At 42.0% G+C, this 21,799-nt stretch overlaps 1 protein-coding gene across 5 annotated transcripts in view; it reads left to right on the top strand.

Annotated features, from left to right (window-relative positions):
* Zdhhc20 (zinc finger DHHC-type palmitoyltransferase 20) overlaps positions 1-21,799 on the top strand; it is a 57,616-nt gene that overhangs the window by 25,034 nt on the left and 10,783 nt on the right. For 4 of the 5 annotated variants that reach the window (XR_007832278.1, XM_051160634.1, XM_051160631.1 and 1 more), the window contains exons 4-9: positions 1,746-1,866; positions 8,693-8,762; positions 9,950-9,982; positions 10,840-10,960; positions 16,973-17,008; positions 19,067-19,199. Coding sequence is in view for 4 of the 5 variants with exons in the window: in XM_051160634.1 (XP_051016591.1) it covers positions 1,746-1,866; positions 8,693-8,762; positions 9,950-9,982; positions 10,840-10,960; positions 16,973-17,008; positions 19,067-19,199 (514 nt within the window). In the remaining variant the exon portion in view is untranslated. The remainder of the gene's footprint in view (positions 1-1,745; positions 1,867-8,692; positions 8,763-9,949; positions 9,983-10,839; positions 10,961-16,972; positions 17,009-19,066; positions 19,200-21,799) is intronic. The other variant, XM_051160633.1, reaches the window with a different exon arrangement.

Genomic DNA, 21,799 nt, shown 5'->3' with positions numbered 1-21,799 from the left:
GATGACAGATGGTGTCTCAGAGGTCTGTAATTCAGCCCAGGGGGATCCAGTGCCTCTGGCTCTGATAGCACTACATTAATGTGCATGTACCCACGTGCAGGCATGTACCCACACATAATTCAGAGAAAAAATAACTTTTAAAACAACAAAAAGTGTGAGCAATGACTTTTTTATTTCATTGAGGCATTTGGAAAAACAGACAATACACGGGACCCCTTGCTGGGATCTCACTGTCACTCAAGCATAGCAACATTTGACTATCCTTGTAAAAATTAAAACTTTCTCTAGAATTTAGCTCTGGTCAGAGAAGCTTCTTTTTGTAGAGGATGGCAGCAGTTACTGCAGAGACTCATAGCTGGTCTGAGGGCTAAGAAGAAATGATTTGTTGAGTGCGCAGCCCTGGATAGGGAGGGGCATCTACATTCCTCCCTCTAAGCTTCAGGGAACATTGGGGAAGAACAGGTGAAAAGAACCTAAGAGTGGAGGGAGCCGGGCATGGTGGCACACACCTACAGTCCCAGCACTTGGGAAGCAGAGGCAGGCGGATCTTTGAGTTTGAGACCAGCCTGGTTGATAGCCAGGGCTGCACACAGAGAGAAACACTGTCTCAAAGCGCACAAACAGAGAAGGATGAGGGGCCTGGGGAGAGGCTCATTACTCATTGTCAAGGCATGAAGACCTGGGTTCAGATCCTTAGCACCACATAAAAGCTGAGCACATCACATTTGTGTCCCCAGCACTGGTGCAGCAGACACAGGCACCTGATTCATGGAACTTGTTGGCTAGCCATCCTAGCAAAATAGATAAGCTCCAAGTCCAATACCAGAGAGACTCTGGTACAAAGAGTGGAGAGAGGTTGAGAAAAACACAAAACACTGATTGCTGGCCTCCACACACATGTACCCTCACACACATACACATACATACACACAACATTAGCAAACATGTGCATATACCCATGTACCCTGAGCACATACATATACCACATATATAAAACATAGGCAGATAGAGAAGAAAAATACTTGACAATAACTTTTATTTTACATTTACTCACGTTTACTTACAAATATTTCATATTGACTTAGTTATATGTATTTATTTATATACATATTTGCTTACTTATTTTACTTTTTCTTTTGTCAGGTGAGATACTCTGTAGTCTATGAATTTATTTATGTCAGTCCTCTTATCAGGCTATCTGCCAAGTACTAGGATTATAGGCATGAGCTTAGAATACCTAAGTGATGATAATTTATAAAAAAAGAAAAGAAAGAAAAGAAATGTTTGGTGTCATTCTACATCAGTCATAGTCCTCAGCCCTCAACATTTTTTTAACTGAATGAAAAGATGTGGTGGACTTTTTTTTTTTTAATTAAGAACTGTAATTTTGTCAGGTGTGGTGGCGCATGCCTATAATTCCAACACTTGGGAGACAGAGGCTGGTGGATCTCTGTGAGTTCAAAGCCAGCCTGGTCTACAAAGTGAGTCCAGGACAGCCAAGGCTACACAGAGAAACCTGTCTCAAAAGTAAAAAAAAAAAAAAAAAAAGGAATTCCTGTGCTGTTAGTAGGAAGTAGTAACACTTTTAGTCTGCAGTTAAAATGTTAAGTTGGAAATGAGTTTTGTTTTCATGAAGCACAGTATCTGGGGGTCCTTCCCCTATTTTAGTAAAACTTCCTCAACACACTAGCTAAGAATTACTAATTTAGTAGTGTTTCTCTCTCTCTCTCTCTCTCTCTCTCTAGTTCTACTTGTCAAATTCTGAAAAGGAACGGTATGAGAAGGAGTTCAGCCAAGAAAGACAGCAAGATATTTTGAGAAGAGCAGCAAGAGACTTACCCGTCTACACCACATCAGCTTCAAAGGGTAAGAGAGACAGGCTGGACTTGGCAAAGAGTTTTGATGTGTGTGTGCCTGTCAGGGTAGACCTGCTTGGCTTCACTGACACTGCGTGCCGCGTAAGGAACACTGTTTCCTGTTCCTGTTTAGTGCCTCTGGGTGGTGTTTAAGATGTGACTGGATAATTAGTTACCTGTATTAATGCAGGTTCTCAGAGGGGTTCCCACTAATATGAATTTGGGTTTAGTTTGTTTTGTTGCCTGTTTTCACCCTAACACGCAGCCTTCTTAGCTAAAGCTTTCAAATACTGATCTAGTACACTATCGTTTGAAAATTCTGGTGTGAGCCAGGCTGGGTGGCACACACCTGTAATCCCAGCACTTGGGGACGCTGAGTTCAAGGCCAGTCTGATCTACAAAGCGAGTCAGGACAGCCAGGACTACCCAGAGATACTCTGTCTTGAAAAAAACGAAAGTTTTTCTTTTTTTTAAGAAAGAAAGAAAGAAGGAAGGAAGAACATTCCAGTTTGAATTGTTAACTATTCTGTGTCACTGAATAATAATAAAAGAAATCAAAATGTACAAAATATGGGGAGAAAATTTAACAAAAATTTCAAGGCCATGCTGTGAACTCTGTGTTTTATGTTTTATGTCAACTTGACACAACCTAAAGTCATCCGAGAGAAGGGAACCCAATTAAGAAAAGGCCTGTACGGCCCCAAAAGCCCTTTTTCTCCTGGAGTCGCTTTGATCATGGTGTTTCACCATGGGTATAGCAACCCTGACACGGACAATTCACCTGCCGGGTTCTAGCCTTCCTATTTCCACTGGGACAGTGCTTCTTCTAAGCATCAACTGAGATGTTAGTTTCCTTTCCTTGGGTTTAATTCTGTGATAGAGAGGAATCACAGGTGCTGACCTGGTCACTTTGCTATAGGACATTGCTTAAGTTATATAGCTTGTGGAGCTGGAGAGATGGCTCAGAAGTTGATAGTGCTGGCTGCCCTTCCAACAGTCCTGAGTTCAATTCCCATCAACCACATGGTGGCTCACAACCATATGTAATGAGATCTCATTCCCAGCCACGCGTGGTGGCGCATACCTTTAAACCCAGCACTCCGGAGGCAGAGGCAGGCAGATTGCCATGAGTTCGAGGCCAGCCTGGTCTACAAAGGAAGTCCAGGACAGCCAAGGCTAACACAGAGAAACCCTGTCTCAAAAAATTGAGAGAGAGAGAGAGAGAGAGAGAGAGAGATCTTGTTCCCTCTTCTGGCCTGCAGGTAGAACACTGTAAACATAATAAAATAAATAAATGTTTTTAAAAATTATATAGCTTGTTAATTGTTCAGACAAGATAGTAGCAGCTTAATGGCTTCTTTGTGTTGAGTTCTACACATAAGAACTCTTTTTAAATTCACAATAACCTCATGGGGTAGATACTAATCTTGTCCAAATAATGGGAATCAGTCCCAGGTGCTGTGGGATCAGTGAGAAGCAGCAGAGAAAACAGCATGTGTTGGGGGTGTTGAGGAACTTCCTGACAGAAGCATGGGCCTAGGCATGGGAAGACCGGATGGACTTCCCACATTAAACTCACATCCTCCTTTCATGGCCTCTGGTGTAGAGGGATGGAGTCAGGCACGTTACAGGCATTTGAATGCAGCTGTAAACATCCACATGGTTGGACCATTTATAGCATGTTGGCAGACTGCAAGGAAAGCAACTGTGGTATTTCTGGGAGAGTCCTTGTACTGTGACTCAGGCTGGCAGTAAATAATGTCAGCGTGAATCCCTATGGACACACACTGAATTACTTCTTCAGAATCATTACAAGGCTGTATGCAAAGAAACAGGATATGAATCTGAGTACCCTGATTTCAGAGCCCAATGGGCTTCTCAGTGACAGACCACACAGTCAGGGGGCTTACCTTTGTGGCTGTGTATAAGTCCTGACTCAAGAAAGTTTTAAATTAGGCATGGTGGCTCACACCTTTAATCCCAGCAGATATAATCTGTGAGTTTGAGGCTATCTTGGTCTTACACAGTGAGTTCTAGGCTAGCCATGGTTACATAGTTACACTCTGTCTTAAAAAAAAAAAAAAAAGGAAAAGAAAATTTTAATTAACTGCAATATTTTAAGGGTTATCTTTGATTTTAAAGCTGTAAAATAGGATGGTGGGCTGGAGAGATGGCTTAGTGGGTAAGAATGCTTTGCATGAGGACCTGAGTTTGAATCTGACACCCTTGTAAAAATCCCAGCATTGCCATGCATGCCAGGCACACTGCAGGATGGGGACCAGCACTTCCTGAGAGCACTAGCTGTCCAGTCTAGCCAGAACAGCCAGCTTCCTGAGTCAAGGCAACAGAGACAGACTTTGTCCTGGCCTCTTCACGAGTGTGCACCACACGTACACCACGCCATGCATAAATACCACACAGGACAAACAGTATAACTAGCCTATTGTAGTATAGGAGAAACGCATCTATTGCAAATTAAACCTCGTGTTTCCTTACGGGTGCTGTGCAAGTCACTTAGACATTTGAAGCCCAAGTCATCTCAGTAGCAACAGAAGCCACAGCTTGATGTTGCCAGCAGTGCAGCGTAAAGGGTTCTTTTAGAGGCCTCAAGGTCAAGCCAGAATTTGTGACTTATGTCCAGAAAAGTTGGAGTTTATAAGAAAAAGTTTTGTGGGGCTGTATGGAGACTGAACGATGGGTTAATTGGTCTTGCTGCTCCTGTGGAAGACTTGAGTTTGTTTCCCAGCATCCACATTATGTGGCTCACAACCACCTGTAACTCCAGCTCCAGGGGAAACCAACGCCCTCTTCTAGCCACTGCAGGCACCCACACCCACAGGCACATACACACATAATTAAAAATAAATCTTTTAAACGTTTTCAATATAGACACACTAGTGTTATGGATGGGCAGACTTAGGAGTACAGCTGTGCACACAGAAGCCGGCGTGGGCTTCTCAGGAGGAGTTGCTTTTATTTGTCTTAGCAATAGCTGGTTTTTGAAGTTATGTTGTTAAAAATATTTTATAAAGTTATTTTGGTATATTAATTTTTTAATAAATGAGACTACTACTTGATTTATGAGGTACTTCCCCACCTCCTCCCCCTTTTGTGTTTTCAAGACAGGGTTTCTTTGTGTAGCCTTGGCTGTTTAGACTCCCTTTGTAGACCAGGCTGGCCTCAAACTCACAGCGATTTGTCTGCCTCTGCTTCCCTGAGTGGTGGGATTTAAAGGTGTGAGCCACCCTGCCTATCACTGTTCTATTTCTTAACTCTACAGGAGTGTTTCATCTCTTGTTATAGGTCGAACTCAGGGCCTCTCAAAGATTACAGTTTTTAATCATGAAGCATACTCTGTTCATTCATTATGTTTAATAGTTTCTTCCTGAGTTATAGCAGATTCAAGGATCTTATCATGTGCAGTAACCTTCCAAGTCCTGTGCTGTGTGCCGGGTATATTAGGTGGGCTTGCGGCTGTACACACAGTTCCATGTCACCATTGCCTTGGCGGCCGTAACACACCAGGTTCAGCTACCTGTCTAGTAAGTCAATTAAAGGAAGTCAGGAAATCAGACTCACCACCCCCACCGCCCGACGTTTATTCAGTGTGTCCATACAGGGAAGAGAGACAAGATCTGGTAACTTTTCTGAGCCGTTTTGGTGTCCCTACATGAGGGTAAAGTTAAGTATGAGGCAAGGGGTATGTATAATGCAGCAGTCCTGGTCCTGGTGTGCATCTGCACATCTCATTGCAGCTTCCGTCTCTCTGGCAAGGTCTCCTGATCTTGGGAGTTAAGTCCCTCTTCTGGCTGACCCTAGGACCTCAGCCTTCCTTTTTCCTGTATGAGATTCCTGGAGAAATTTCTGTTTCTTGGTGTCTATTGTTTCAGTAGCTTGATAGCCTTAAGAGTGGGCCCAAGTATCTCTTCTGAATCTCTTCATTTCTGGGTTTTTTTATCAACAGAGAGAGAAGTTGCACTCTGGATTCTCATTTGTGATTTGCCCCAGCACATCCCAGCAACAGGCTTCATCATTCACCCGGGCATGTACCTTTCAACTGAGTGCTGTCCACACAGTCAGACCCACTCTTGGGTTTCTAGCTTTGAAAGGATACCTGCACTTTAATGAGTTATTGTGTGAACCTTCAAACTCATAGAAACCAGATTTCTGTTTAAAGTCGACTGTCCTGAAAGCAGGAGGCAGGTTTGCTGTGTTCGCCTCTATTTCTGGAAATGGGCAGTATTACCCTATGTAGGAACTCTCAGGTATTCATTGAACAAATGAGAGCGCACCCCATTCTCACCCTGCTGCACTTCTGTCTTCAGCACTGTCCTTTTCTGGGTGCTCTGAAGTTTTACCTGCCGGTGGTGGCGCACACCTTTAATCCCAGCACTCAGGAGGCAGAGGCAGGTGGATCTCTGTGAGTTCGAGGCCAGCCTGGTCTACAAAGCAATAGTTAAGGCTACACAGAGACACCCTATCTCAAAAAACAAAAAACAACAAAAAAAAGAAGAAAAAGAAAAAGGGAACATGAGGTTCTTGGCTTCTTTCTGATCCTGAGCTTACGACACATGTAGCCTTACATTTCTGTTTGCTGTATGGACTTTAGTTAGCTGTCTTTTCCTTAATGGGATTTGTATTTTGTGTGGAAAATTCTTGTCCTGCAGAATAGTGCACTATACAGATATACCATAAACTATTTAGCCATTTTCATGTATAAAATTATTCCTAGGGACTGGAGTAGTGGCTCAGCACTTACAATCACTCTGTTCTTCCAAAGGACCCAGGTAAAACCGCCAGCACCATGTGGCAGCTCACAACTGTCTGTAAGTCCATGTCCCTAGGGATCTGATGCCATCTTCTGGCCTTCAAGGCCAACAAAGGCACAATTGGGTTTCACAGAACATACATTCATGTAAAACACTCATACACATTAAAAAAACAAAAACCCAGAAATTATTCCTAGTATTTTGTTATTTAAAATAGCTGTAACGAACATCTTTGTTATTTTTAATTAGGGGTCTGTGTGTGTGCATGCGCATGTAGGTATGTATACTCGGAGGCCGGAGATCTGTAGATGGAGTTCCAGATGGTTATGAGCCACTTGCTATGGGTTCTGGGAACTGAACTTTGTCCTTTGGAAGAGCAAACAGCAATAATTAAAGTCTTCATTTTTTGTTTTGTTTAATGAGTGAAAATGTTTATTTATTGGTTTCTTGCATTTGAAGTACTCCTTTATGACATCCTTGGCCTGAGATTACACAACTGCAACCAAACACTTCCCGTGGCTTTCCCTCTCGATGGATTTTACAGAGGCCTACCCATCCCCTAGTTTCTTGTTGTCATCAGCTTTAATCAGATTGATCGAGTGCTCAGCACAAAGGGCTGACGTACATAGGCTCATCACAGTTGGAATGCAAGCACACAGAGTTGGGCCTGGCGCTTGTCTAAGGCTTTGGCAGCTTTGCGTATGCCACATGCTAGGCTTAATGGATGGGGGCGGTCTTCAGCACCTCTTGTAGAACAGTATTGACATCCAGTACACCTCGCATGTACTTCCTCAGCCATGGCAATGGGTTATGGATGAGGCTGAATCTTGAACGCACTTCAGCTTCCGTGCAACTTGGCAGCAGCAGGGGAAAAGCAGTCTTCATTTTTTAAGATCATGGCTTTTTTGGTTTTGTTTTTGCTTTCTTGTTTTCTCTCTTAAGTCTCCTGTATCCCAGACTGGCCTCAGGCTCCCAGTGTAGTTGATAATGACCTTGAACTTCTGGGCTTTCTGCCTAAGGCCTCCCAGGTGCTGGGATTACAGACATGCACCATGGTGGGCTTCAAACCTGGGGCTTTGCTCATGAATGCTAGGCTAGCACTCTTCCCATCTGAGCTATGTCCTCCGTCTCTAACCCTTTCACTCAGGTGTTTGTAAAGTTAGATTACTCTCTGTACCGTCTGCTGTCACTGTCTAATGTGCTATTTATTTTGTTGACTCTCTTAGTCCCTAAGATATGAAGTATATAATAGCTTCACAAAACAGGGATTTTTCCTTAGAATACCTGGCACATAGTAGGGATCAGTATCTTTTGAACAATTGAATGTGAATTAGGCAATAGTGTAGCATGTTGTTATTCCAAAAATGAATTGTTTGTCATTGGTCTGGAGTAGGGATGGATTTGGACAGAAGGTATTGTGAGGACCTTCAAATAAAGCTATTTCAGAACTCCTCCAGATGCCTCCAGATGCCGCAAGCACCCTGATGGTGTTATAGATACTGCTGAAATCAGCAGGCACTGGGGCTCGGGACTCAGTGGACCTCTTGAGTTCTGGCCTAGTTCTGTTACTGATCTTGGTGTTTGGCCTTCGGCAAGTCACTTAAGTACTTTTGATTACACAAGTCTAAAAACTTGTGTAAAGATACGTTGTGAGGTCCTTTTCTCTTAACATTTTATTTGAGAAGCTCTGGTGTACTTTGGCATTCGGGCTTCCGATGCTGTGAGGACACACCATGGCCAAGGCAACTCTTACAAAGGAAGATATTGTTGGGGGCTGCCCTACAGAGGGGTCAGTCCACTGTCATGGGTGGAAAGCAGGGCAGGATGCAGGTAGACACAGCTCTGGAGAGGGAGCTGAGAGCAATACATCTGTGTCTCCAGGCAGTGGCAGGGAGTGAGCCAGTGGGCCTGGGTTTGAGCGTCTGAGACCTCAGGCCCCACCCCCTAGTGACTTACTTTCTCCAACAAGACCACACCAGATAGTACCACTCTCTAGGGACCTGGAGGGGGGGCATTCTTATTCAAACCACCACACACACCTTTGAATTTATTTTTCTCTATCTCTAGCTATCCGATATTGTGAAAAATGTCAGTTGATTAAACCTGATCGGGCCCATCATTGCTCAGCCTGTGACAGGTGAGTGTTACTTAATTTGCTTTCCTTTAGCCCTCACCTGGAACTCGGTGACAGAGGGATATTTTACATGCTTTTTCATATTTAGCAAAGCCATTTTATCCTAGCCCATTATTTGCTGTGTGTATAGAATTATCATTAACCTTATATAAGCCAGAATATACTAGAAGAAATCTGCAATAAGTTGCTCTGCTAGATGAGTAGAATTTTAACCTTAAGTATGCTTTCTGTACTTATGCTTAATGTGATGTTGATGAGCCAGTGGTTATAACCTCCTTGTAAAATATGAGTTCTTCTTGGATTAAAGAAACTATAATGATATTTTCTTGTTTTTATTGTCAATGTTGATACTAAAACAAAAAAGTCAGAAGTAAATTCTACAGTTGTTTTCAGCTGCCATCTGTTCCATTTTAATCCTTGTTTCATGTGAAATGGTGACGTGGTAAAGGAAAAGTTTGTTAGTTTAAAACCCTGACTATCCAGGGCTCTTAGACAAGCTGGGTAACTTCCTGGATGTTAGGTTTCTTGTTTTGTTTGTTTGTTTGTTTGAGACAGTGTTTCTCTGTGTGGCCTTGGCTGTCCTGGACTTATTTGTAGACTAAGCTGGCCTCAGACTCACAGTGATCTGCCTGACTCTGCCTCCAGAGTGCCGGGATTCAAGGTATGTGCCACCAGGATCGGCTCGGGCTTCTCATTCTTAACTTATTTGTGAGATCTATAGTCTCGCTCTCTACGTGTATAAAATCCGTGTGCTAGTGGGAGGAAAGTTTGGTCTTGCTTTGGTGTTGATCACCCTGAGGAAACTTTATAGAATGCAAGAACCCGACCGTCTGTGGTGTGCTCGCTTCTGGGGGTTGATACTTTGAATCTGCACATGCTCATAACTAGAGGCCATCTGCCTCTTCTCTTCCTGGGTTATGTTTAAACTGGTCCTTTCTAATATACCAAAAGCTATCCTCACATATGAATAATAAGATGTCATTAGATCTGGTGCCGTGAGCTAGATGAACTTCACAGTGTAAACAGTTGACTGTTTACCTGTGGGGGGGCTTATGGAATGCAAGGAGTTACCTGATGTTTCTAGGTTAGTTGTCTAAGATTTAGTTTTAAAGGGATATTTTTAAGTTTAGTACAATAATGAGAAATTAGTCAGGATTTTTCTGTATGACTTTCCTTATGCTTACTTCTAGATGTGTTCTTAAGATGGATCATCACTGTCCGTGGTACGTATGAAAACGGTGGACAGTGGCTAAACCAAGGGGTGGGGTAAGCCTCAGGAGCAGGAAATTGAGAAAAAGAGATTTTAAGTAATCTTTTTTTTTTTTCTCTTGGAGCTGGTGTTTGTTTATTTATTTTTGGTTTTTCGAGACAGGGTTTCTCTGTGTAGCCTTGGCTGTCCTGCACTCACTTTGTAGACCAGGTTGGCCTCGAACTCACATTGATCCGCCTGCCTCTGCCTCCCGAGTGCTGGGATTAAAGGTGGAGCTGGTGTTTAAATCCAAGGTCCCCACATATTCTAAGCATGTGCTCCCTACGACTAAAACCATATACCCAGCTCCAGTATTCCTGCATTTGAGTTCAATTCAATTAATACGTTTGAGCTCAAATAAATTACTAATACACATAGATAGATAGATAGATAGATAGATAGATAGATAGATAGATAGGAACACTTACATTTCTTTTGATAAATACATACTCCAGGTGTTATAGGTTAAAAATTAACATTACAGTTGAAAAATCTATATAATGTTAATTAAATACTGTTTTCTGCTTCTCACTTGACCTATTTCCAAGTCATGATGATGTAAGTTTTCTGATCCTTTGCCCCCCCACCTTATGACTAAAAGGCGTACATTACTGTTTTAACCATCTCTGTAAGCTCAGTATTGTTAGGTATAGTTCCATTTTTTTTTTTTTTTACAAGTGCCCGAAGTTTCACATCTTACAGAGCTGAGCTGTTTCATGAGACAGCCCCCACGCGCTTCTCTCACCAGCCCCAAGACCCCATTTTGTTTTCTGTTTCTGCTTATCTGTAATTTGTCTTATTTTTTTAATGTTACTTTCTCTATTCTTCTAGGGTGAATAACTGTGTGGGATTTACAAATTACAAATTCTTCATGCTGTTTTTATTGTATTCTCTACTGTATTGCCTTTTTGTGGCTTCAACGGTTTTAGAGTACTTTATAAAATTTTGGACGGTAAGTCTTTTTTCTGTCTTAAGCATGTGTAAAAGATGTTTAAAGATATGTGGTGTGTGTGTGTGTATGTACACATGCATACATGCATGCATACATACATGCATACATACATGCATGCATACATACATACATACATACATACATATATTTTAAGTAGAGCTGATTAGATTTTATAACGGCTCAGTCAGGACTACATTTTACTTTATATAAATTGCATGTGTACTTTTAAATAAATGTATATTACATGGGCTGTAGGTACCTCTCTGTGTGGTGTGGATTGCTAGAAGTGCTGTCTTGAAGAAGGCAGTGCTTTCACTTAGCTTGATAAGACTCATTGTGTTTCATGTGTGACATCCTTGGGCCCAGACAAAGACTTGCTTCCTGTCTGCATACAGTTTTTTCAAAGTTTTTAAAAAAGACGTACTTTTATTTCATGCATATGAATGTTTGTCATGTCCATCTGTGCTCCACGTGTATATCTGGCTCCTGCAAAGACCAAAGAAGGTGTCAGATTCCCTGGAACTGGAGTTACAGACGATTGTGAGGTGACATCTATGTGGTGGGAATTGAACCTGGGTCCTCTGCAAGAGCAGCCAGTGCTCTTAACAGCTGAACCATCTCTCCAGCCACATCTTTTCAGATTTTTAAAAAATAGCAAATAATTGAAAGTAATCCAATGTTATCAACAAAGGACTAAAGTTTAGTTTATCTATGAGAGGAAAGCATGTGGAAGCTAGCAGCCCCGTATGGCAGGTGACCGGGGTGGTCTCTGGGATGCATTGTGTGTAAGGAACAAGGCACACATGAGTGCAAATACTATGTGATGGTGTCTGAGGGATAATAACCTGCTGTGTGTCCTGGCTTTTCTGGGCATGTTAGAGAGTTGCTTTCGTGCTCACTGCTTGGAGGGACCTCCCGGAGAAGGGACATGCTTGTTCCCAGTGTTTTAGGATGTCGGGTACCTTATACAAACACTCATCTTTTCAGAATACATAATCAAGTTGAAACCCTTTTAATGTGGAAGTTCATACACTTGAGGTGAAAATAACTACAAATGTGAAAAGAACTCTATCTTAGAAGTGGTGTGGAAAACTACTGTTTTCATTAGTATTGTTTTTTCAGTATTTGATTTCTATGTTAGTGTGCTATTGATATAATTTAGAAGTTACTTCCCTTTTGTTAAAATTTTAAATATCTGATATTCTTCATCTCTATTTTGTTTTCCTCAATGTCATCATCAGCCCTATTAAATGTAGGCTCAGCCCTGACTGTCACACTGCTGAGCCCAGGACCCAATCTTCAAATGATAATCCCTGAGCTATCAGACACGATCAAGTTGTCATAAAAATGCACATTTCTGATCCGCTTCCTGTTGTTTTGCCATTTTTTATCTCCATGCTTACCTAATGTGATGGGAACAGAGTGTGCACCAGTTCACTGATTGTCATTTCTGCGTTCTTGTTTGTCCTCTGTTCTTGTTTGTCTAGAATGAGGCAGATCTATATAATTATAATATTTTAATAATTTAAACTCCATGAAGGCAAGAAATTTTGTCTTTTTTATCAATAGAAGACTTAGGATGTTACCTGGCACACAGCACAGTAGGTGTTCAGTAAATGTGGTTGCTGAGTGGTAAACTAGCCAAAGGACATTAGCTTAGATTACTCATTTGTGAAGTTTGAAGTAATACTTCCCGCACAGAATTGATAGATTAATGTAACTGTATAGTAAATGAAAAGCATCCAGTAAATGTCTGTTTGTCTGTGTTTGAGACACGGTCTTAAATTAGTCAGTCTAGTCTAGAACTCACCATGTAGCCTAAGCTCATGGCAGTCCTCCTGTCTCAGCCTTGTGAGATGTCTTTGGTTTTGTTTTTTCCATTCCTGTCCTAAGCATGACTGTCTCCTGGTGCCTTGTTTTCCTTTCTTAAGCACAGCACTATTGATTATAAACAAAGCACCTAACTTATTTTGCATATATGAGTCTGTGTTTATTAGTCATTGCCATATCTTTTTATGAGCTCTATTTTTGTTGCTTAACCATTTTCTCTTTCTGGTAGGTTTTTGTTTCCATAGGAAAGATACTAATCTTTTTTTTCCTGGTCTTGGTATTGATGAGATGTTCTTTAATAAAATATAGAAATCAGCAGCTGTAAAAACAAAGTTCACAATTTAGTCAGCACTAAAATTGACAGTTTCTCCTTCCAGGAACCACTGTGCATCTGTTCCTGTGCCCTGTTCTCTGTTGGCCAAAATAGGTTTTCCTGGGCCCAGGCCATAGAGTCCAGCCTTGGCCACACAGCACAGCAGTCTCCACGTGGAACAGCAGCTCCAGTGCTCATGGCCTTAACATGGTGATCTTCAGGCATGGGCTCTCTTGAAGATCCTCATTCTTCCTCTGACTCTGGCTGCACAGTTTCCATTCTCAGTTCAGCTTGTCTCTTTTAAAGATGTTTTGTTTTGTTTTTGTCAGTTATCTATTTTTTTAAAGCTTTTTTTATTCATATTTCTGGCTGCTGCCTGTTTGGTATAAGATTGTACAAATGGTCAATTCATTTTCTCTGACACCTTTATTATTTTCATTTTCACGTTTAAATTGTGGCTTGGAAGAGGACATAAGTGTCCACACTTACTCTTTTTAACACCTGCAAAAAAGTTTAAAGTGTTTATGTGTTTTGTTATTATCCTGGTCTGGTGAGGCCCACAGAGCTAGAGCTCACTGTTACTGAGAAGACTTAGAGGCCCCAAAGAGAACAGGCACAGCCTAATGGGAGTGTGGAGTTGCTATTTAGGAGGCTCAGTGTTGGCAGGAGCTGTTGTGGTGTCTAAAACAGGCTATGCTGCTTTAGTCAGTTTGAATAATCTCTTTGTATTCTGGGATGGCTAAACTAGAGGAATACTGCTTCCTGGTGGGGGTGGCAGCAGGGATGGGAGGCTTGCTTGCGGTTTAGGCTCTGGATTGGTTAGCTTATTAAAGTTGCCCTCCTAGTGGTGAGTGCTTTTCTAGAAAAATACTGGCAGCTTGGGAGGAGTCAGTGAAGCCCTAAGGTCCTAGAGTGTCTGCATAGGAAGATAAGGAGAGCTATGGTTTGTACAGAAGGTTGTTGTTACTGCAGTTCTCTGAGTGAGACGCTGAGATTGGGGCAGGTAGGCAGCTACCCAAGGTCATATAGTTCATAGTATAGAAATTTAGTCCAGGTACTTTCCAGGGTCACTGTTACTTCAAAACAGTGTACAGCACAGAGTCATGGAGTACAGTTCTTTTCAGGAAATACCTTATGTATTTTAGTGTTGTTATAAAGGAAGAAAATCCCAAAGAGCCGATAAAGAGCTGCCGTGTTCCTTCTTCTCCAGGCTGTCTTGAATGCCCTTCTCTCAAAGTCTCTCCTATCTACTTCATCCCTGTCAGCTGGTTTCTTGCTCTGCCTCTTGACCTAAGGGTTAAGTTTATTAAATCCTGTGTACAGAAACCTCTTGAATTAAAGGTGTGTTCTAAGGCTGAGCCACACCATAATCACCTGTTTACAATAAACAGTTGTTAGATTAAAAGTGTGTGTTAGGGCTGAACCATACTAAACAAGAAACAGGCTTTTACAGTTCACAACTCAGGGTTCACAGTGGTATCAAATAATCCTGCAACATTTTAGAGAGATTTTTACTAAAACATTGTAGTTAAGGAGGCCCAGAGAGATGATAGCTCTTTGGTTTATAGCAGTTAGTGCTCTTGTAGAGGACCCAGGTTCAGTTTCCAGTATCTACATGCTGGCTCACACCCACTTACAGTCATGTACATGGTTCACATACATATGTACATGTAAAACCTCAGTCATTTAAAATAAATGGTTTTTAAAATATGTGGTTTTAAACTTCTTCATGTCTGGCATAGTGGCACATGCCATTAATCCTCAGCACTCAGGAGGCAGAGCAAGTGATCTCCGTGAGTTTGAAACCAGCCTGACCTACAGAGTGATCCAGAACAGCTGGAGCCACATGTGAGACCTTGTCTCAAACAAACAAAAAACCAAAACCAAATAAAAGAGTTTCTGCTCAGTGACAGTGTGTGAGCATAAGAGCCTCGGTCCCTCAGCAGCAGCAGGGGGAGGCAGCCCAGCACTATCTGAGACTTGCACAGAAACCAACTCTAGGATAAGTCGGTGAGTGTGTTTGTTTAATAGAAGGAACATAGAGTGCATGTTTTAGAGCAGTGGTTCTCAGCCTGTGGGTTATGACCCCTTGGGGATCAAATGACTCTTGCACAGGGGTCACATATCAGATACTTATATTATGATTAATAACGGTACCAAAAAAGTTATGAAGTAGCTATGAAAATAGTTTTATGATTAGGGGTCACCACAGTAACTATGAGAAACTGTATTAAAGGGTCTCAGCATTAGGAAGGTTGAGAAACACTGCTTTAGAATTAAGTGCTGGCATTGAGAGGAAGGTGTCCAGGAAAAAAAAAACAGTATACACTCAAGGCATGGGTGTGGGTTTCTCCAGAGTCACATTTAGATATCCTTTCGATGGTTTGGGGGGGGGGGTTGTTTGTTTTTATGATTTTGTGGCTGAATTACATTGTTTGAAAGATATAATCTAAGCCAGGCATGGTGGATCGATGTGAGTTCAAGTCCAGCCTGGTCTACAAAGCGAGTCCAGGACAGCCAAGGCTAACACAGAGAGACCCTGTCTTGGCGGGGAAGAAAGGAAGGAGGGAAGGAAGGAATCCATAAGAGTTAAAGATAAGCAAAGTTGAATAGTTAGGTAGATTTAATTAGTAAAATATAACTGAACTAGCTTAGTTATTTCTCTTATTTTAAAGATTATACTTTAAAGACCATACTTTTGTGGCCAGCCTAGTTTCCAAAACAAGTTGTAGGGCAGCCCGGGCTACAGAGTAAGACCTTGCCTCTAAAAACAAAGTGAAATCTTAAAGTGGTTTTGAAGCATATATGTATTTTTTAGATTTAGGACTGACAGGAAAATGTGAATACAGTTGAACTCAAGGTCACAAGCATTGTGCCCAAAATACGCAGTTTTTAACATCTTGGAGATGTTGGTAGGCAAGCATCTATAGGCTGTGTTGGCTTTATTGTGTGAAGTGTCTTGCCTCTCAGTCAGAAGAGATGCAAACTGGACCCCAGGGTTAAGCACCTGACTCACCTTCCCGTAGCTGGAGTGCTTGAGATGGAGTAGATTGCATATGAAAATGGGTGGACAAGGTGAATCTCACTGTGAAGGGAAAATCTGAGCCAAGACAGAAGGGAGTTGGTAGCTGTCTGAGGGGTGAGCATTTAAGCCAGAGGAATCTATAGGTATCACTTTCTGTGCAGCCCTGGCTGTCCTGGAACCCACTGTACACCAGGCTGGCCTCAAACTCAGAGATCTGCCTACCTCTGCCTCCCAAGTGCACCGCCGCCGCCGGCCGACTCCAGCAGAACTTTCTGTAGCTAGATTAGACTAAGGAAGGGTACTGAAAATAGGCCCAGGATCCTGGTAGGACTAAGAGACAAAGGGACTTTGGAGATCTCTAGTGTTAGGAGGAGTGTGTCTGTCTGTCTGTCTGTCTGTCTGTCTGTCTCCAGTAGAGTGGCACGATGTGACTTGTAAACAGTTCTGATTGCTGAGCTGAGACCCACAGCTGCCATTGTTTCCCAGCTAAAGCAGGTAGAAGTGGTGGAGCTGCTGAGCCCTCAGGTCTCCTTTCTGGAACCACTAACCAGCCAGAAGGTTAAAGAGTCACATGTGTGCGTGCGAAATGTCTTCTTCTTCTAGACACAAGTTTCTCGTATAATTGGATGAGAAAGTGCATGTTTAGAGGGTCTCTGAGATGTGCTTGAAGAAATAAATGTTTTGTATTTTTTTTATCATCATCATCATTTGGGAAAACATAGACCCTAAATTAAAGGGCAGCTTCTTATATTCCTTCCAAATGTACACAAATTATAAAGTCTAGTTTTCAGGATGAGTTTTTATGAAAGTAATTTTCTAAATGTATTGTCTCTGTTTGCACAAGCTTTGCCGCAGGAAATCTACAGAAAATTGCCCAAAGGTAAAATGCATCATTGCCATGACATTCTCATAATCTCTTTACAGAGTGAATATATGTAATTAAAATTTGTTTTACAAGTTGACAAGGTAGAATAGTCACTGTGTTTTAAATGTATAGTGGTTCTCCTAGAAAAAAGAAGTAAATATCAGAAAAATACAGGGTTGTGGGGAGGTGTTTGGTGGTAAAGTTTTTGAGTACACACACAGTGCTATCAGTCTTTCAGTTAGTCTGTCAAAGTCATGGGGGGGGTGGAGGTTATTTATGTGTGGTGTATGGGCTTATATGCACATGAATGTGCGAGTGCTCATACATGTGGGAAATCATAACAGGGTGCTGGATGGCAACCTTTGCCACATGCACCTTAGTGCCTTGAGACAGGGCCTCTCACTGGCCAGCAAGCCTTCCTGGTCTGCCTCTATCCACCCCACAAAAGGTAAGGAACCTTCCACTGCTTCTGAGTGCTGGGGGTCCCAACACAGGTCTTTGGGCTTCCAGAACAAATACCTTTAACCCCTGAGCCATCTTCCTAACCCCTGTTAAACACTTTTTGTTTTATATTAAACATTTTTTAACTATAGTAGTATGTTATGATGTGCGTCCATGCATACAGGCACATGTGTGGAGGTGAGAGGTTTATTTTGGAAGTCAGTTCTCCTTCCACCATGGCTTCTAGGGATTGAACTTGGCATGTTGGGCTGCAACAGTAAACATGTTTTACCCTCTGAACCTTCTTGCTTGGACCTTTGCTCAGAAACAGAGAAAGAGAGAGAGAGAGGGAGAGAGAGAGAATATGAATGTTTCCTTTTTATGAGACAGGGTCTTTCTATGTAATCTTGTCTGTCCTGGAACTTGCTCTATAGGCCAAGCTGGCCTCAAACTCAGAGATCCACCTGCCTCTGCCTCCCAAGTGCTGGGATTAAAGGTGTGCGCCACCACATCCAGCCCATTAAACACTTTTTAAATTAAGTAGGGCAGCCTATTGTGAAAGACTAGAAGACTTACCTCTATACTTTGGAAACAGTTCATGTATCCCAAAATGACCTTGAACTTACTGTGTAGTCAAAGATGATCTTGAACGTCTGATCCTCCTGCCTTCACTTCTTGAGTCGTGGAATTACACGCATGCACTACCATGCCCAGTTTTTTGTCATGCTAGGAACTGAACCTAGGACTTGATGAAAACTAGACAAGCATTTTTCTGACTAAACTACATCTCCAGCCCCTTTATGGTTTTCTTTTAAGAGCAAATATTTAAAGGCTTTTTTTTAGTAATAGCCATATTTCTGTAAGAATGACAGAAACTGTTCATTCTTTAATACCTATGGCAACTCTTATCAAATGGCAATTACCTACAAAGACGCCAAGGAAAGGAAATGTGGATGAGAAGGTGAGCATCAGCATCCAAGGACGTGGACACCTCAGAGGAAGACAGAAGTAAAGCTGAATATATCACATTCTACTTTTCTTTTTTAGAGCATATGTAATTAAGCAACTGGTCTTATGCAAATGGAAGGACCCATGTTCCTTTGGATGTTGAGAAGACCCTGAATATGTACCAAAAAAACCAAAACAAAACAAAACTCATGGCTGAATTGCTGAGACTGTTAGATGTTTAAGGACAACTTTTAAAAATGTTTTATTTATTATTATGTGTATGGGTGGGTATTTGCCTGCATTTATATCTATGCACCACATGGATGTCCAGTACCCACAGAGGTCAGAGAAGGGCATTGGATCCCCTAGGGCTGGAATTATAGACAGTGGTAAGCTGCCGCATGGGTGCTAGGAAGAACAGTCAGAGCTCGCAGCCCTGAGCTGTCCATCTCTCCGTTCCTAAGGACAGGCTTTTAATTACTAGACTGTTTATGGGCTGCTGTGAAGGTCCCATCACTCTTCTGCAATCGTTGCTTCAGAATGTATGCCCTCATTTTATTATTCTTCATATGTGACTTTTTTTTGGGAGTCGGGGATTCAATCTTAGGAAGACTCAGATTACAAGTTGCATTTTAGATGTTCAGTATCCTCACAGCTAACCTTTTTTTTTTTTTTCCTCCTCAGAATGAACTGTCAGTTTCACATGCAAAATTCCACGTACTGTTCCTTTTCTTTGTGTCTGCAATGTTCTTCGTCAGTGTGCTCTCACTATTTAGCTACCATTGCTGGCTAGTTGGAAAAAATAGGACGACAATAGGTAAATAGACTAAAGTATAAGTCTTTTTTTTTTTTTTAATGACCATAAATGGATGTGAAGTGAATAGAAAGACTGTAGTAGGCGATAAAGAAATGAGAAGTTGGGCCCAGGGATCCCGCTCAAACTAAGGCACCAGCCAAGGACAATACAGGCGGTAAACTTTAAACCCCTACCCAGATCTAGCCAATGGACAGAACATTCTCCACAGTTGAGTGGAGAGTGGGGTATGACTTTCACACGAACTCTTCTGCCTCATATTTGACCATGTCCCTGGAGGGGGAGACCTGGTGGCACTCAGAGGAAGGACAGCAGGTTACCAAGAAGAGACTTGATACCCTATGAGCATATACAGGGGGGAGGTAATCCCCCTCAGGAACAGTCATAGGGGATGGGAATAAGGGGAAAATGGGAGGATACAAGGGATGGGATAACCATTGAGAGGTAACAAGAATAAATTAATAACAAATTTTAAAAAAAAGAAATGAGAAGTAGTTGTGTGCTTAAACTTCACTGTGTTGGGTGCAGTGGGTGTATAAGATGCTTAGACTTGTGTTGAAGGGGATTGTAAAAGTGACTATATGTAGTCAGTAATGTATTATAAAGCAGAGTTTACAGATTATATTTTATAAATAAAAACTGTTACCATGTTTATACAGTATCTTTCAAGAACTAATCTCTGAATGATAGAATTATCAAACCCAAACCATTTTAAATCCTTCAGTTTACCTCTCCCTAAAACATAGCAGCACACTCGTGTATTCTTGACCCCCACAGACACAGAATCTGACTGGTATATAGTCTAAGGGTTAGTGTTGATGACATGTTTGTTGTCTTAGCATTTCTATTGCTATGAAGAGTATTGGTCTATTAGTGTCATGGCCGAAGCACAGCAGCACACAGGTAGACAAAGCCAAGGAATGTATGTCTGGATTGGAGGAGAGAGTGACACTGGGCCTGACTTAGCCTGCCCTCTGTGACACACTTCTTCCAGCAAGGCCACACCTCCAGTGATGCCATCTTCATGAGTCTGTGGAGTCATCGTCATTTAAGCCACCACATCTTATTTCCATTTTTGTTTCATGTCAGTGATATTTAGTGCATAGTATTTTTGATACTGCTTTTTTCTTTTTTTTCTAAGTTTTAAAATGAAAGTACAGAGTTGGAGAGATGGCTTAATAGGTAAGGGTGCTCGCTGCCAAGCCTGATGAGCTGAGAGTTCCGTCCCCAGAACCACATGGTAGAAGACCCAGCTCTCAGACATTGTCCTCTGCCCTCACATATGTTCAGTGACATAAATAAGTAGATGAATGGAAAAAGAAAAATAAACCTTAAAAAAACAAAGGAATAATTCAGTGAGGCGTTCAAGGGTGGTAAGGCTGGGTTTGTGGCACATGTTTTTCCTCTGCACTCAGGAGGCTAAGGTGTGAGGCCATCTTCGGGGTGCCTGGCGAAACACACAGGTTAGGGCAGGAAAGAGAGGTCCTGTCACACTGACCTGCTGTCATGGCAGCCTCACAACCTTGTTACCATTAATACTTACATAGCAGCTTAAAGTCCATTTGCCATCCAAAGCCCATGGGTTTGCCAGAATTGGAAGGAGAAAACCATTTTTAATGTAGAAAAAATAAGAGATTTGAGTGCATATTTTAGTTACTATGTTTGAGCTTTGTGATCGTCTGTGTTGTGTTTACGTGGCTTCCAGTCACATGAGACCTTGTGTCCTTGCCCAGCTCACCTGCCACTGTTAAGCCCTTCTTCAGGTATATCATGCTTTGCTTTCTCCATATAAATAAAATTCCTTACGTCTATGAAGTAATTTGCTTGCTTTATAAAATGCTCCTACCCTGGAACTATCAACAATTTGACCTGTTATAGAGCCCTACCCTAAAGACTACAAAAAACAAAAAAACGCAGATTCTACATAGAAAACCAGAATTCCCAACAGTGTGTAACTCCTGTTCCGGGGACCCAATGCTGTCTCTGGCCTCTTAGCACCAGGCTGTGATGTACATGCACATTCAGGCCAAACACCCATACATAATCAACAATAAAATTAAGAGAAAAACAGAATTCATTTCAAAACTGACAAGTCTGGTAGTAGTAGGCCTATTTTCCCAACTGGTACTGACTAGCTAGGTCTAAGGAGCAGCCAGATGTCACAAATGGGATGCAGACACTTTAATCTGTTTCTCACGAAGCTTGTTTCTTCTACTTGGAGTCTGAACCCCTGTGTGTAAGAGAGTAATGGAGAGACATGTGTAGTGGCGCCTGCCTGTAATCCAGCACTCGGGAGGCAGAGGCAGGCGGATCGCTGTGAGTTCGAGGCCAGCCTGGTCTACAAAGTGAGTCCAGGACAGCCAAGGCTACACAGAGAAACCCTGTCTTGAAAAACCAAAGGGGTGGGGGAGGATGAGAGAGAATATAATGGAGTACCTCAGCTGGGTCAACTTAAAGTTAGCAGAATCAGGATTTGATTTTTGCTTTGTGTTTTTAGAGGTCTCAATCCTTGGTCACCTTACTCTGTGTTGTGGGGATCCACATGCCAGGGTAGGGAGCATATGGTACAACAAAGCTGCTGGCCCAGCGGCAGCCAAGAAGGA

The sequence above is a fragment of the Acomys russatus genome, chromosome 18 (assembly GCF_903995435.1).
Source record: "Acomys russatus chromosome 18, mAcoRus1.1, whole genome shotgun sequence".
NCBI lineage: Eukaryota > Metazoa > Chordata > Mammalia > Rodentia > Muridae > Acomys > Acomys russatus.
Note: the sequence above shows the minus strand (reverse complement) of the source record. Positions and strands in the feature narration are given on the sequence as shown.